The sequence below is a fragment of the Manis pentadactyla genome, chromosome 19 (genome assembly GCF_030020395.1).
Source record: "Manis pentadactyla isolate mManPen7 chromosome 19, mManPen7.hap1, whole genome shotgun sequence".
Taxonomy (NCBI): domain Eukaryota; kingdom Metazoa; phylum Chordata; class Mammalia; order Pholidota; family Manidae; genus Manis; species Manis pentadactyla.
This window is the reverse complement of record NC_080037.1, coordinates 9,355,805-9,372,811: the sequence shown is the minus strand read 5'-3', so window position 1 is coordinate 9,372,811 and position 17,007 is coordinate 9,355,805. Positions and strand designations below refer to the sequence as shown.

The 17,007-nt window shown below is 49.7% G+C and overlaps 2 protein-coding genes across 12 annotated transcripts in view; both read left to right on the top strand.

The window, feature by feature from the left end:
• LOC118930736 (uncharacterized) overlaps window positions 1-14,200 on the top strand; it is a 36,648-nt gene extending 22,448 nt beyond the window's left edge. Inside the window, exon 4 of the mRNA XM_057494999.1 lies at window positions 13,968-14,200. The gene's annotated coding sequence lies outside the window, so the exon portion shown is untranslated. The remainder of the gene's footprint in view (window positions 1-13,967) is intronic.
• On the top strand, window positions 400-17,007 carry LOC130678853 (SLAM family member 9-like). Of its 11 annotated transcripts, none has more exons than XR_008994912.1 (6): window positions 8,325-8,467; window positions 12,649-12,999; window positions 13,622-13,918; window positions 15,444-15,581; window positions 16,026-16,377; window positions 16,572-17,007. XR_008994912.1 is itself a non-coding variant. In XM_036922617.2 (6 exons), the coding sequence occupies exons 1-5, from the start codon at window positions 8,431-8,433 to the stop codon at window positions 15,841-15,843; spliced, it is 891 nt and encodes a 296-aa protein (XP_036778512.2). In that variant the 5' UTR covers window positions 8,326-8,430; the 3' UTR covers window positions 15,844-15,867; window positions 16,572-17,007. The 11 variants fall into 11 exon arrangements, 10 of the variants coding, with proteins under 10 accessions (XP_057350980.1, XP_057350979.1, XP_036778505.2 ...); XM_036922617.2 differs by lacking the exon at window positions 16,026-16,377 and adding an exon at window positions 15,776-15,867 and having other exon boundaries at window positions 8,326-8,467; XM_036922616.2 differs by adding an exon at window positions 15,776-15,867 and having other exon boundaries at window positions 8,326-8,467; window positions 16,026-17,007.

Genomic DNA, 17,007 nt, shown 5'->3' with positions numbered 1-17,007 from the left:
GTCTGGTGGGCAGGTAGATGGTGGTGGGGAGACGCCACTTAGGGTCTAAACCAGCCCAGGTACCATTTAGTGAAGGAGGAGGGTGGGTGGGGAGTTACCAAGCCTTTGATTTAGTTATTGAGGGACTGTCAGGTTTAAGGTGCCAATCAAATACAGCTGAAGTTGCTGTTGTGACTCCCTTAGGAAGCCGCTGCTCTGCAGAGCAACACGCCCCCCTCGGCAAGTTCTTCCTCCTGCTTTGGAGGAGACGGGCTTTTGTTTCTGACGAGGCAGTTGGCTCGTGTTTTGGGGCCATGGTGCCTGAACACGTGTCCTGCGCATAGAAGCACTAGCTTCCCGCGGACGGCGGCGCACTGCAGCCAGCTGGGGCCCTGGCCTGTGTGCCCTTCCCTGCCCTCTGTCCCGTGTCATCACGCTGCTGGTTTGAAATACGCCACAGTGGGAGTGCGTGCCACGGGACTGGCAAATGCTGGAGAGCAGGGCCCCTCCTCCTGAAGAGCCAGCTGTGGGGCAGGTGCCAGCCCAGCACTGCCCCCGGGCAGCAGGCGGGAGCGGGAGGCGGACCAGGGGCCCGAGGGAGCCGCGGCTTCAGGGCCTCCAGCGCAGCTCACTCCAGGCGCCTCAGATGAAAGGGTAGATTCTACTAGAGAACAACTGCTGTGCAGTTTAAGTGATATTTTTTTTCTCTCTTTTCTTTTATTTTTGAGGGCCAGTAATTGCATTTGAATCGTAAAACGTGCATATGCTGAGCCTCCACTGGAAGCAGTCCAGCTGCACTGGTACCTTCCTGTGGGTCCGAGCCTTAGTGGGCTCTGCCTGGGCCCTGAAGATGTGGGGCACCAACACCGGGCAGAGCGGGCTGAGGGTTAGCTACGGAGGGAGGCACCCCCGAGACTGCTCAGGGCCCAGGGCACGCCTGGCAGAGAGGAGCTCTCCTCTGTGTTCCCACAGAACGTTGTGCTACTGGGCCTGTTGGGCCGGGTGTCCGTCATGCTCTGTGTGAAGCCACCTCCTGGCCCAGTGACTGCAGCAGGTGGTGACCAGGAGGGGAAGGGACGGCCACTCGGGCTGCGTGTGGGGGCTCAGCAGACACGGGACAGGGGCCGGAAGGGCGTGTCTCACTCCGGGTCTGGGAGCAGGTGTGCAGGCTGGGGGCCGGGGGCCCTTGGGTATGTGAGGGGAGGGGACTGACGCCTGTAGGTGGGGAGTTATTTCCAGGTACCTGCTCCTGCCGGGGCCCCCCTGCCCCCGGTGCCCCCCTGAGGAGGGTCCCAAAGGCCGGTGGGCTGTTCTCAGGGGCTGCAGGGGGATCTGCAGGGCCCACCGTCCTCCCTGTGGGGTGCAGTGTGTGTCCTGAGGCCCAAGGGTGGGCAGACGGTTGTGCTGTGGGTTGTGGTCTGTCCCCACCGCGGGGCGGAAGGGAGAGGCTGGGCACCTGTCCAGCCAGCAGCCACAGGGACCCTGGTGCTGACGGAAGCCCAGGGAAGGGGCGGTGCTGTGGGGGTGAGCATCACCCCAAGCTGAGGGGCAGGACCCCTGCCGGGAGCTGGGCACAGGCATGGGGGAGCCCTCTCCCCACCAGCGGGGCTGCTCAGGGTTAGAGGGAGTGTGTCTGGAATGAGTGACGGATGGTGGGTGACTAGGATGAAGCGGCCCTGGGACAGCTGGACCAGGACACTCCCTGGGGTGTCAGCGCTCACCGCCCAGGGAGGGGGCAGGCTGCCCAGGCTCCCTCGCAGATGGCAGGGTCCCCGGGCCCCGCTGGGAGCCCAGCTGAGGCTCTCAGGCAGCAGCCTCTGCAGGCCTGGGCCTGGCTGGGGGCGCAGGCCCGTGTGTGAGGCCCTGAGGGCAGGGGAGGTGGCTGCGGTTGGACAAGGGCCGCCTTGGGGCTCACAGGCACCCGAGATGCAGCCCCAGGCCTCTGCGTGGGGTGTGTGAGGGAGGCGAGCGTCTGCCCTGGACAGGCCGGCCCCCCTCCCCTCAGTGTGGCTTCTCAGGGTCTGAGGCCCTCTTGGTGGGGGAGAGTCACTGGCCTGTGAGGGCCTGGGAGCCGGAGGCCGTGGTCTGGGGCCTGGGAGCTGCTCCTCGGCCCGCCCTGACCCGCGCTGGCTTCCCCGCCTGGGTTTATTCATTAACTGCTTTGGATCCTCCTTTTCCTCATTTGTATGATGGGAAGATAGTCATAATGATCTATCCTCATTGGTCAAAATACTTTTTTACTGGAAAGTGCTGGATAAGTGGGAAGTATTTTGATGACTGAGCTCTCCAGCGGCCCCGACACACTGGAGACCATGGGAAACTATGTGTAATTAGTTATGTCGCAGGAAACATGACGTGGTGTCCCGTTTATCCACGGGTCAGACTTCTCCTGTCTTTGCCCTTTAGGATCCCCCCAGGCAGAGCTCCCACTGAGTGTTATGGGGACAGGTGTCTGTCCAGTGACCTGGACACAGGTCCTTCTGTTGACCACCGTGGGGGCCCTTCCCTCACCGGAATGGTTTCAACAAGCTGTTCAGCCTTATAAAATAGTTGTAGTTCCCTGTTTTACCTAGAATGATGCAGCTGTTTTTATGTTCTCTTCAGATATTATGGAAAATAAGTAAACTAAGATATAGTACATGCTTCTGGGCTTCAAATCTACCCTTTTGAAATAGAGAATGATGTACTGAATTTGCCTTTGGATTCTCTTGCCAGAAACTGTTTTTGATATTTGTTGTCTTTGTCAAAGTTTTTACTTGGAAATTCATATTCTCCATAGATACTCTAAAAAGAAAATGTTTCAAGAGTGACATGACAAGGGCGTTAGAATGGTATGACAGCAAATGGTTATTTAACACGAAGAAGATGGAGATGGCAGACTGGAGAAATAAAAAATACATAAGATACAGATAATGAACAGGAAAATGGTGATGTAAATCTTAAAATTGTCAGAGGTAAATCTTAATTATCAATAATTACATGAACTGTAAATGGATTAGATGTTCCATTTAATGGGCATAAATTAGCAGAATAAATAAACATAAGCAAGATCCATCTGTATGCTGCCATCAGGGGATACACACCCTCCAGTCAAATATACAAATAGACTGGAAACAAAAAGATGGAAAAATATGCAATGGAAATAGTAACAAAAGAGCTGGAGTGGCTATACTAATATCAGACAAAATAGACTTTAGGACAAAAAAATTGTAACTAGAGAAGATATATATTTTATAATGATAATGAATTATCTATCAAGAAGATATAACAATTATAAACATACATGCACATACACACAAGGCAAAAGATGACAGATGAATTGGTTAAAGTACATAATTCAACAATAGTAGTTGAATACTTCATCCCTAATTTTAGTGGATAGAAAATCTAGAGAGATCATCAAGGAAATAAAAAACAATTGAGTACTATAAAATAATTGAATCTCCAGATATCTAGTGAACTCTCCACAGTTCGTCTATTAATTTTTTCACTGTTTTGCATTTTTCACGTTCTTCTTTTGTGTATGTAGAAGAGTCTCCAGAAAACACAATATATTAGACTGTAAATCAAGCTTCAAGAAAGTGAAAAGTTTTGAAATCATGCAAAGTCTGTTCTTCAACCTCAATGTAATGAAATTAGAACTAACCACAATAGGAAATTTAGCAAACTCACCAATATGCAGAAACTATATAACACATTCTTCAAAAACCAAAGAGTAAAAGAATAAGTCACAAGGAAATTAGAATATACTTTGAGTTGAAAAACACTGGAAACATTAACACTCTCCAGCTAATGGGGTATATTGAAAGTAGCACAAAAAAGAATATTTATAGCTATAAATGCATATATTAAAAGAGAAGAAAGATCTCAAACCAGTAATCTAAATTTGAGCTTAAGAACTGGAGAAAGAAGAGCAAACCAAATACAAAGCCAGGAAATTAAGTATTTCATTGTATGGATACATAATATTTTGATTGTGCACTTACTGGTTGATGAACATTTTGCTCCTGTCCACTTTTTGACTGTTATAAACAATACCAAGTTTTTGTGTAAACATGTTTTCAATGTTCTTGAGAGTGTGCCCAGCTGTGGAATTGTTAGGTCATATGACAGATGTACGATGAGCATTCTGACAGACTGGCACACTATTTCCCAAAGTGGCCGCATCATTTCACATTCCCGTCAGCAATGAATGAGGGTTCTAACATCTCCACATCCTTGTCAATGCTTTTAATTTTCTGATTTTTGGATTCAAAATACAAATAGACTGTATCTAGTGTGTATGAAGTGTTACCTCAAGTGGATTCGATTTGCATTTCTCTAATGACTGATGATGTGGGACATCTTTCCATGTGGTTTTTGGCCACTTATATGTCTTTTTTGGAGTAAGTTTCTTTTAAGTCAGTTGGGAGAAAAACTCTTACAAACAATAAAAACAAAAAACGATTCATATTTTCTTTCTTATTTATCTACTTAATGACCTTAGGGGTGTTATTTGTTCATTGGAGCAACTATGGTATTTATTCTATATGTTCTATATATGGATTCTATTTACTGTCTAATGCTCTTTCATTTCAGCTGGAGTGACTCCCACTAGTATTTGTTATAGGTCAAGTCTGATGGGGATGAATTCTTAGTTTTTGTTTATCTTTGTATGTCTTAAATTATCCTTCATTTTTGAAGGATAGTTTTACTGGATAGCGAATTCACATTTGACAGTTTTTTTTTCTCTTAAGCTTTGAATATATCATCTCAGCGCCTCTGGCCTCCATGGTTTCTGGAAACAGCTGTTAGTCTTATTGGGGATCCCTTGTATGTGATGAGCAACTTCTCTATTTCTACTTTCAAGATTCTCTCTTAGTCTTGCTTTTTTTGATAATCTAGTTATGATATGCCTAAATGTGGATTTTTTTGAGTTTAACCCAACTGCAGTTCGTTGAGTATCTAGACTGTGCATTGCAGTGAGTGTTTATTATTATTTTAAATGAAACTTACGAAATATGCTGCCAATATTTCTTCGCAGTTTTTTCTTATTCCTTTGTCCTCTATTTCTGGAAATCCTTTACATACATGTTGAAGTGTTTTTTTTTTTTTTTTTTTTAATAATTATTTTTTATTGAAGGGTAGTTGACGCACAGTATTACATTACATTAGTTTCAAGTGTACAACACAGTGATAAAACATTTATATACATAATTCTAGGTTCCAGCTATCACCCTACTAAGCTGTTACAATATCTTGACTATATTCCTTATGCTATACATTACATCCCGGTTACTTATTTATTTTACCATTGGAAGTCTGTCTTTATTTATTTATTTATTTATTTTTATTTATTTATTTATTTATTTATTTTTTGTGAGGGCATCTCTCATATTTATTGATCAAATGGTTGTTAACGACAATAAAATTCTGTATAGGTGAGTCAATGCTCAATGCACAATCATTAATACACCCCAAGCCTAATTTTCGTCAGTCTCCAATCTTCTGAGGCATAACAAACAAGTTCTTACATGGAGAACAAATTCTTACATAATGAATAAGTTACATAGTGAACAGTACAAGGGCAGTCATCACAGAAACTTTCGGTTTTGCTCATGCATTATGAACTATAAACAGTCAGTTCAAATATGAATACTCATTTGGTTTTTATACTTGATTTATATGTGGATACCACATTTCTCTCTTTATTATTATTATTTCTAATAAAATGCTGAAGTGGTAGGTAGATACAAGATAAAGGTAGAAAACATAGTTTAGTGTTGTAAGAGAGCAAATGTAGATGATCAGGTGTGTGAAGTGTTTGATAGTGTCTGACAGATCTCTGAATGTCGTTTTATTTTTTTTCATTATTTTTTCTTTCTGTTCCTCAACATGGATAATCTAAGTTGACATACCTACAAGTTCACTGTTTGTTTTTCTTCCTGCTCACATCTGTTGTTGAATTTCTCCAGTGAGTTTTTCATTTCAGTTATTATATTCTTCAACTCCAGACTTTTAATTTTTTTGTTATAATTTCTATATCTTTTATTGATATTACCTATTTGGGGATACTTTGATTTTGTTTCCTTATTTCTTCATACATAATTTCCTTTAGCTCTTTGAACATGTGTGAAATAGATGATTTGAAGTCTTTCAAGTAAGACTTTGTGTTTCCCCAGGGCTTTTGCCTTTTTCTTCTTGGTCATGTATCACACAGTCTTGTTTCTTTGCATATTTTGTAAGTTTTTGTTTAAAACTGGTCATTTAAAATAATATAATGTGGCAACTCTGGATCAGATTCTTTCCCTTTCTAGGGCTTGTAGTTATTGCTGTTTGTCGTAGTTTTTCTTGTTTGTTTAGTTATATTTCTGAACTAATTCTGGTCATTTGGATTCTTTGATGTGTGTATCTCCTGAAGTTAGTAATCAGTTAATGGTGGTGGGTATTTCCTTAAATGTACGGATTTCGTAAGTCTGCTAGTCTCTGCTGAGGGTCTGTGTGTACATATTGGCCTTGTGTCCCACACTCATCCTTGTATTTGATGATTGTGCCTTTGGCTTGAATTCTGCTTGCACAGAGCCTCTACTTAATGACCTTAGGGGTGTCATTTGTTCATTGGAGCAAATATGGTATTTGTTCTACATGTTCTATATATGGATTCTATTTACTGTCTTCCCAGGCCTCTTTGAGACTGTATATTCAGCCATAATTGTATGCTGAGATTTCTAGATTCCCAGGAATATGTCAGAACTTCCAAAGCTTTTATGGATATCTCACTCCCCAGTTTTCCTTATAATTTTTTTAACTAGCCTATTGTTTGTATGAACTGTTATCCCCTACCCACCACAGCCCCAAAGTTGAACAATTACCTGTAATTGATTTTGTCAAATTCTGCTAGGTGAAGGGCTATTCATGGCGGGAGAACACAAAGTTAGGTGCGATACAGACTTTGTTGCTAGTGGACCCTTGAGTAATTACCACCAGACATGTCAAACCATGACAGCTTATTGGGAACAAGGCATTGACAGGGCTCCCTCCAATGGCTATAATGCTTCTCATGTTCACCAGTAATATGGCCATCATTTTTCAAGCCTCTAGTGCTGCTGGAGAATAGGGAATTAACTAAGTTCAAACCCCCAAAAACTCCCAGTTCTTACTGATGTTCAGTCATTTTTCTTGATTACGTGCTTCTTCACATCACTGCAAGTTATAGCTAGTTTCAAGTTCTGAAAAAGTTCTCTAAAACGTAGGCAGGTTTTCTCCCTGCTTTCATGGAGATAATTTTTGAATATCCTTACTTGACATTTTCTACTCTTCAAATGTAATATACATGTTCAATTATTTGTTGTTTTCTAATTACGGCTAAAGTGGACAGTATTTGTGCACTTTTCCCTGGAATTCAAATAAAGTAGAAAGGACCACCCATCAGTCCCATGGAGCTCCAGAGAGTTGGGGCATTTCAGTGAATTCCCAGGAGCTTCTGTCCTCCCGGTCTCTTCTCAGAATTCCTTCCTTTCTCTCCATTCCATTGACCTCTGCATTCACTGACCTTTACTCTGGCTCTTCCTAAAGCACAAGATCCAACCATGCTTTCCCTGAATTCCTCAAGTATTCCTGGCACCTGGAAGTTGTGAGCAGGAGACTCTTACCAATGTGTCTCCAGCTGGTGTGAGTCCTTATCATGTGTTTTGTTTAGCACAGGGTGGCTGTCATGTTGAAATGAGGTAGTTGCCTGGATTTTTTAAAGTGTTTTTCCAGCATGGAAAGTCCATTGGCTGGGTCTCCCAGTGTCTCTGCTTACTCAGCATTCGTGGTCCCCTCTCTAGGCTTCACCTCTCCACCCCACTAAGGAAATAGTTTCCATAAATCATACAGTCCTCACACAAAGATGCCCACAAAATGCTCACACTAGGGATATTGGGGAGGGCAGTGTACCAGATTTCCTCCTTATCATCAGAAAGAGGGCAGTGGGTGATTTGCCAGGATTTTGACTCCATATGAGAAGTTCCTGGTCATAGGACTCCTGCACCACCTTCCAGACGATTTCCCTGTTACCAGATGGGGTCATAGGAATAAGCCATTGTCGAACATTCTCTTGTCTAGGATGCTGCAGAGACATTGCACAGACTGGACCCAGGTGACTGGCTTGATGCTACAGAGTGGGAAAAAGATGTTGGGTAATCCTTCAGTGTTTTTAAGAGTCCAGACATGACTCTTCATTTGCTGACTGACCTTTCACAGGTTGCACAACCCATCTTTGTCCCAGGTTTCATAACCACAAAACTGGGTTAATGTGCAGAGATCTGACTACTTTTAGTGCATGGCCATGGGCCGGGCCTGTGAATGCCATCTGGGCATCTGAGCAGCCAACAGGGAAGCCCCAGTGGGAAGGAGAAGGTGTTAGGCAGATGGTGTTGTTCCCCTAAGGGATGGGAGGTAAGAGGTCCCAGATGTAGGTATCCAATCAGGATGGAAGAGGCCATGGCTGGATGCTCAGTAGCTGGTGGTGAGTGTGAGGCAGCTGAGGCTGGGGTGGGAGGGGTGGGCACATCCCCACCCCTGCCGCTCAGTGATGGCAGGAGCGTGGCTGGTAGAGGCGCCATGGGAAGGGCTGGGTGTGATGCAGCTTCTGTGGGGTTTGGCTTTGCCCTGTGTGCAGGGGGCATGAATAGCACTAGGCGGCTGAGAAAGCCACAGCAGGGCCAGCAACAGGTGAAGCCAACACTTACAGTGGAGAAGTGGGGAGACGACACTTCCCACGGAGAGCTTTATTTTTCACTCACAACTTCTTATTTGGGAAAATGACCTTAGAACTTCATGGAAGATCAGAAAGAAAATTTGGTTTAGTAGATGCTGTAGGGACAGAGGACAGCCACCAAAGACAAGAAAGGACCAGACACGAGGCTGTAATAACAGGACCCCTGTGCCTGACAATAGGGTGGCATTGGTAAGGAGGGCTGCCTGGGGCCGAGCTGTTAACCCAAGGAAATGGGCAACGGGACATGAGTGGGTGTAGGGAAGGGGTTGTGACCACAGGGAGGGGGCCTCTCCAACACAGCGTCAGGCATACCATGGAATGTGGTTGTTCATCTTTTCTCTGCAACGACTTAATAGCATCCTATTGTAGGTGTTGGGATAATATGCGTGATCCATTGGCCTCGCTGCGCTGGTGAGCGTCCTTCCAGAGCTCACGGTTAGCCCCGCCTCGGGGTGGGAAGAGCCGGAGCTCACTCGGGCGAAGCTTTTCTTCCTCTCTTGCCTCTTCCTCCTAATGTTTCCTCTGCAGCCGAGCTCGCGGGCAGGCAGCCTGCCATGGGGTCCTGCTCAGGAGACCCCCGCCTCTGCTGGGCCACCTGGCTCCTGTGATGCGCCAGCCTCCTCCTCAGTGAGTGGCCCGGGGTGCCGGCAGGAGGGCTGTTGGGGGAGCTGGGAGGCAGGGGTCCCCTTGCCCTTCTGATGTCTTTGGTGAATACAAAGAGAAGACAACTCTTACGATTTAGCAAATGTAGTGCATTTGGGTTAGAGCCCCAGGGTGGCCAGAAGAACAAAATGGCCTTTGGCTCTGGGGGGCTGGGACCTCTGAGCTCTGGGGCCCTGTAGCCTTGGCTGCATTAAGGGACCATTACCAGGGGTGAGGCAGCTTCTGCAGCAACCGCAGAAGGCCAGGAGGGCTTGGAGCTGCCTGGCGGAGCGATGGAGAGGGGTAAAGAAGCCGGGTCCTGGGACAGAGGGTGGGAAAAGCGCACCCCTGGCCTGAGCTCAGAGGGGACCTGACTGCCTGCAGCTGTGGTGTGGAGGAGGGGCCCACCTGGCACCCGCGTCCCAGCTGGAACAACTCTAGTGCCTGCTTTTGGGCGAGATGCGGGATCCTTTGCACAATGACATTCCAGTTGTGTAAGAGGAACAGCACCTCCCAAATGTAAGGGTATCTATACACCCACGTGTTCTAAGAGATGGAGAAAAGTGGAAGGAAGGGGTGGACTGCCTCCTGGGGGCCAGGAGAGGGTGACCTGGGGAGGCGAGAGGAGGGATGGTGAGAGGATGGGACTGAGCACAAGCAGAAAGAAGGCAAAGCGCTTCTTTCTGTGCTAAGGACGGCAAATTTCAGTCTATGACTTCATTGGAGATGATGCTTATGTATAATAAAATAATAAGACCCGTGAATCATGATTCTGGGGAAGCCGGTCAGCCTCACTGGGGGATGGTGGTGTTCGTGCGCCCGCCCCTGTGGGACTGCAGGGGGCTGTGAAATGGAATGGGGCCGAGGGCTTGGGGCACAGGACGGCCTGAATGACAGGGAGCTTTGCAAGACATAAGGCCCCTTGACCTGGGGACTGGGTCACAGTGACGTGTGGGCTTCCTCTTCTCTTCAATTGTATGTAACTGCAGAAATATGCTAAACAATTCAGTTTCCCCATAAGCATTGGTCTTTCAAGATTACAGAAGGGAGAGAGGTGGAGAGACAGAGATACTCGTCCCTTCTTCCTCTCATGAGCTCTCGTCTCATCAGGAGGACCCAACACCGGGTGGCTTCAAACAACCAAAATCTATCCTCTCAGAGTTCTGGAGCCAGAAGTCCAGAATCAGTGTGAGCAGGCCCTGTTCCCCCTAAAACTTGTGGCAGTGAATTATTTAGCTTGAGCTACCAAACAGGATGCACAGACTGGGTGCCTCATAATTTGTTTTCCCACAGTTATGAAGGCTGAGAAGTTTGAGTTTGAGAAATTTTTTCCCAGTTCTGTTTCTGGTGAGAGAGGGCTAGTCACTGTGTCCTGGGGACCTGCTGGCCATGCCATGTGTCCTGACGTGTTAGAGGGACCTGGTGGCACAGTCTCGTCCTGCTCCTTGGTGTCCACCTCCTGTGGGCCGGGTCAGGCTGTCGGTCCTGCACCCCAGGTGTGAGTCTGCAGGACAGAGTGGCGTCTGCAGCACACCTCTTCCTGCACTGGGGTGCTGGGGTCCGGGGGTGTGGTGTGGAAGGAAGGGGCAGAGCAGGAGCTGTGAGGAGCTGGGCTAGAGCCTGATGAGGGATGCCTCCTATCTCCTGGGTGGCAGGGAGGGTCCACCTGCCCACTGAGGCAGTCCTGAAGGGCTGTGGCCTCGGGCCTGGGGGCTGCTGAGCCTGGTGTGGGGGCCCTGGTCCCGTGAGTGGAGCTGAAGGGACGGGGGTGAAGGCCTGACCCGGAGGAGACGCCCGACTGATGAGTTAGTGATTAAGTGAACAGCAAGAGGAACCTGAGACACTTCTGCCCATGCACACTGGGTGGGCGGCTCTCTGTGTCCAGCGGGAGGCAGGACGGGACACGCACAGCAGGAGGGGGGCAGGCTGCCTGGGGAGGACTCCCTGGTGTGGAGAGGAGCCTCGGGCCCTGGCAGCCCAGCTCACCCTGACCTGCTGGACGGAGGTTGTTCCTCCTTCAGAGTAAGGTTGTTCTGGGCCCTTTCCCTGGTCCTTAGAGGGACAGAGGGTATCAATTCCAGGACAGTGTCTGAAGGGGAGATGGGCTCTGGAGGGGTGGTCCTGAGGGGCTGTGTCCACTGGTCTCAGTTCTGCAGAGTGACCAGGAGGGACATTCCCGGCCTCTCAGGGCCTGGGAGGGGGACAGTGCTGTCTGGGTGGAGGGCCCAGTGGAGCTCATCAAACAGTTGGTTGCTCCCCAACATTTTCTGTTTCTGGTAGTGAGCCAGGACCTTGTGACTGCTGCTGGCCAGGGAGCAGGAGCAGAGATCAGCTACCTCTGGACGATGAGGTGACCCCCGTGTGGGATTCCCCTGCCTCCCTCCCTGCTGTGGGGCCGAGAGCCCGTGAGGAGGCTGAGGGCCCACGTGGTGCGGCCCCAAGGTGGCGGAGCCCCATGGGTGACAGGACCTCTCCCGCCCTCCGTCACGGGCCATGTGGAGGGGAGGTCACCCCCTCGTTCTAAGTCCCTGCAGTATTATTACAGCGGCCCAGCCTGCGGGCGCCGGGCAAGGAGGGCCCCCTTCACCACTGCGTTAGTTACCTATTGCTGGGGACGCTGCCGGTGCCTTAGTTCCTTAGTGCCTTCAAACCACACCACGGACAGTCTCACGGCCTCTGTGGGTCGGGTCCCCGGGGCAGTTCAGCCGGGCCTCAGGCTCAGGGTCTCTCAGCCTGAATCAAGGTCTCGTCTGGGTCTGCAGGCAGCTCCCGGGGCAGTGGGAAGGGTCTGCTTCCAAGCCCCTGGTGGGACTGCTGATGGGGCGGGGTGCCCGTGGCTGTTGGGCTGAGGGCCCCAGGTCCCCCCTGGCTGTGGGCAGGAGGCCGCCCGCAGTGCCTGTCACGTGGGCCCCTCCTTAGGGCAGCGGACACCCGGGCAGCTGGCTTCATCAGGGCGAGCAAGAGAGAGTAAAGGAGAGGGCGAGGGAACAAGACGGAGGTCCCGGGCCTGTATGACCTGCACGGCTGGGACGTCCCCTCCCTTTGCTGTGTTCTGCTCCTTAGAGCCAAGTCCCCAGGCGCTGCCCACTCCCCAGGGGAGGGTGTGGCCCTGGGGAGGGAGGGGTTCTGGGGCCACATTAGCAGCTGCCTCCTGAAGATAAGCACTTGTTATGGAAAGAAAATGTGCTGGGTGGATTTCACTAAAAGAAGATGGGTTCTCTGGTTTTTAAAACAAATTTTTTCTGAAAAAAAAAAAAAAGCTCCCATTTCCCGTGTTCATGCCCTAGGTGCCTGCAGCACTGTGGCCAACAGCTCCGGAGCCCACGTGTATCTGAACAGGACCCAGGGAGGCTGTGTGTTGTTTCACGCGGCCCGGGAGGCAGGAGCTGAGCTCAAGGAGATCTCGTGGGGCTTCGGCCCTGAGTCCGACTACAGAGTCATCCTGACAGTCTGCTCTAGCACAGACCCCCCCACCTGGGTCAGCCTGCAGGACAAGTATGAGCAGAGGGTCCACGTGCCCAACATGACGTCCCTGAGGATCGACAACCTGACCCCCGGGGACAGCGGGCAGTACCGGGCTCGGATCAGCTTCACCGGAGGAAAAGAATTTAACATGAATTTCCACCTCACTGTCTATGGTATGTGACAGCCCCTCACCCCATTCCTTGGTGATGTCCTGCTTTTTCCATAAGATTGTTACTTATTCCTTTTTGATGCCACCTTCAGACTCCTTTCTCCTCTTTAGTTAGGGAATTTTTAGTAAGGCAATTTTTCACAAATGTAGAGCAGAGCTGAGGTTCACATGGGGTCTCAAATTAGTGTTTTGGCAGAGGTGAATGGAAATTTGGAGCAATGGAATTATTGTATTTAGAATAATTGCAATAGTTATTTTCTGTATAGGGCTAAGTTTACTTAATTTGTGTAGCAGTTTTCTACTGCTGTTATGACAAATTACTGTAAAATCATGGTTTCAAAATAAGCACATTTATTATCTTACCATTCCACAGGTCAGAAGTCACACACAGGGTCTCTGAGGGAAGGTTGTGGGTTTGGCATGGTTCTGTTCCTTTCTGGAGAATCTGGGGATTTATTTCCCTTTTCCATGTCTAGGCTGCCTGCATTCCTTAGCATGTGGCCACCTTCCACTACCTTCTAAATCTGCGATGGTGGGATGAGTCATCACATTGCATCCCCCTGACCAATAGGAATTGTTATGTCCTCCACTCATGTGAGCCTCCGTTCTTTGTCCTTCCCTCCCAGCACCCGTGCCCCTTCCCCAGATCTGGGTCACTTCCTCATCCATCACAGCAGGCTGGTGCAATGTCACCCTGGAGTGCAGGGCCCAGGGGGCCATGGAGGACCTGAAGGTGACCTGGGAGAGCAAAGGCCTCCCCGAGGAGCTGGAGCAGAGAGGGACCCCGGGACCAGCCCCCAACTCGTGGACCCTGGATCTGAGCCTGCCCCTGAGCCAGCCCAACCCCAGGCTCACCTGTGTGCTGAGCAACCCGCTTGACCAGAAAACTGCCACCACAGACCTTGGGGCCATCTGTGTCCCTGGTGAGCCACCTGCCAGCAGGGAGGGCACTCTCGGAGCACAGGGGAAAAGGCTCTGGGCTCTTCTCCCCACCATGCTTATTAGCACCATTTCCACCTGGTCACCCCATACAGGCGTCTGGGAGGCACGTTTAAGTTGCTGCTGCTTTTAAATGTCTGTCACAGCTCTGTCCTCACCTACCCCTTGTCCTTTTTGTCTCGGCTATAGTCTCCAGTCCTTCCACGTCCATCCATTGTCTATAGTGTGTTCACTGTGTCTTTTGGAATAGAATTCGGATCGTGTCATTGTCCTGTGATGTCTGCTTGATTCTACCTCCAGTGACACCTTGTGAGATTCAGGGCTCAGGTGCTCTGCCCGTGTCTCTGGCCTCACCTCCACAGTGCACACTGGGCTGCTTGCTTGGAGCTCCTGAGGGTGTCCTGCCCCTGAAAGCGTTGAGTCTCAGGACACGCTGTTTCCTCTACCTTCCTTTCTCCCACCCATGTCCTCCAGTTCCTTATTCTTATTGTAGGATTCCCCTCAGGAAAGGCTGGCTTCATGGGTGTGTGACCCATGCTGTCACATAATCCTACAGTTGTATCTTCAGATTTTTCATAATTTTTGAGCAAGGGCCTCCACATCCTCCCTTTGCACAGGGCCCTGCAGGCGCTGTAGCCGCCCTACCCTCAGGCATCAGCCCCTTTGAGGAGCCATCAGAGTCATCCCACACTCAGGAGCAATGCTCTGTTCATGGATTTCTCCCCTCTGTGCCCTGGCACACTAGGGACATGTCTTGTTCGCCTTTGAATCCCAGCTTCTGGCAAAATTTGCTCACAGTCAGTGTTCATTGAGTGAATGAATGACTGGTTCCCCACGTGCAGCTCCCCTCCTCTAACCCATCCACCAGCTGCTGGGGCACCTCATGTGTCAGCAGCACGCAAAACCCCCATTCCCCTCCCCGCAGCCCCATCCTGAGTCTCACATAACGTTTAAAACTCAGCCTGACCCACAAGCCCTGGAAATAGACTCCTGCCTCCTCTGATCCCCTGGCCTGGCTCCCCCTGCCCGTCCCTCTCCTGCCTGCCCCAGTGGGAGCTGCCGCTCCCAGGGCTGGTGATGTGATCCCCTGACAGGCGGCTCCTCCTTCCTGGAATGGCCTGCCCGCCCTGAATATCTGGGGAACTCCTACTCCTCCCTCAACACTTACTTTATCCATCACCTCCTCTGGGAGGCCCTCCCTGAAGACCTGTGCACAAGGAGTAAGCCTCTGTTGTGCTGGGATCCCTCTGGCTGCAGACTTTGGTATTTTCTCCATCTCCCCCTCTGGGTGATGAGTTCCTCAAGGACATGCACCTGCCCATCGCCTACATCTCAGCGTCCCTGCACCAAGCAGGAGCTGGGGACCTGGCTGAATGCACGAAGCTCCATGCTCCTCCCTCTTCTGCTTCTCATCCAGGACCCATCAGGCTTCTCACCTGCTCCCCCTCTGTGTCCTTGACAATGGGTATGTGAGTTCTTACCTTCTTCATTCTCTCTGTGTGAGGGAAGCAGATTCCCATGCAGTGACTGGTCCTGGCCTCCTGGCACACCTCCTAAGGGCTGTCATAGCTGTGCTGTTCTTCCTGGGGGCTGGACTGTGCCTTTGGAAGACCCGTGACAAGAAGCAGAAGATGGAGCCTGGGAGAGGTGGGTGGCACTTCTTGCAGCCCGGGTACCTCCCTTCCCCCACACACCTCACCTTCCCTTCTGCATTTTGCTTCTCAGGGAATGTTCCTGCAGAGGGAAGAGTGGGTGCGGCCATGACCTTGGGGTTCATAGCAGTGGGGGAGGGTAGAGGTTTCCAGGGTCCAGATTCAAGCTCTGCTCTGTGTGTGACTCAGGTGCAGGATTGCAGGAGGAGCACAGGGACCACCATGGTGGCATCCACTGGGCAGAGCTGAGCCGCTAGGAGTCACAAGAGGGCAGGGTCGAGGTGAGAGCTGGGATCGGTGCCCTGTCTGGGGACCTATTAACTATTAACTGAGAGAATTTACACCTGCGGCCAGTGGAGCGCTGTGGCCTCTGTGGAATCACATGCAGTGCGTGCCAGCAGCTTGGCTCCATGTGGCTCCCTCTGCGTCTGTCCCTCAGCTCCCCCAGGAGGCCTCTGGGCTCCATTGCCAGGGTACCAGGGGGCAACATCTGGAAGAAAAGTGGCCTCCCAATCCTGTTTATGATGAGGAGCAGAACACAGGCCAGCCATGAAGATAACTTATTTGGAGGAAGTGGGGAAATCTGGCGATCATGGGATGCCTCCATGCTGATCCTGACATCCTTCAGACACCTGCTTCATCCAGCTCTGGTCCAGCGCCTGCTGCTCTGCTGTGACCCTTGTGACTTCACCTCCACAAGGAAAGGAAGCATACTTTAACAGCCTATGACAGACCAAGTTTGGTCCTGGTCATTTTACAAATGCTATTAATTCTTACAAGCATCTTCTAGGGTAGGTATTTATTCATCATTTTATAGGACAGATGACTATGGTCCCCAGATTATAACTTATGGCAGAGAAAAACCTTACATCCCACCCTAATGATTTCAGTGTTCACATTTTATCAGTTCTCTACATGGTCACTGGAAATCTTGGAATCCTGGAATATTCCGATGGGCATTTCCTCCATTTATTACTCTTCATAGGAGCCTGGTCTCTGATCAGGAGCCCCAAGTTGGGCTGAGCTCACTGGTGATGGATCAGCTGGTGGTTGAGAGACAAATCAGCTCTTAAGAGGACCATGTGTCTTGTTGGATGGGATACCTGCAGTGGACTGGCCTGGAATAGCTGGACCTTGTTCTCTGGTACAGATTAGATGTTCCAAGAAGACGAGTTTCTCCTTCTTTGGTCTTCTAGAAGTTTCTTCCTCTGTGTACAAGGTGTGGTGTGGCTTTCGGCATCACCCTCTTCAAGCCAGCTCCTCTGGCATTATTATTCAACACTCTGATCAATACCAGGCTTTACATAAGTGTCACATTTAAACCTTCAGTAATTTTGCGAGGCCGAAGTACAGATGGAAAAATACTGAAAAATTCCATTGTACAGACGGAAAAATAAAATCCAGAAATGTTAAACACCTCA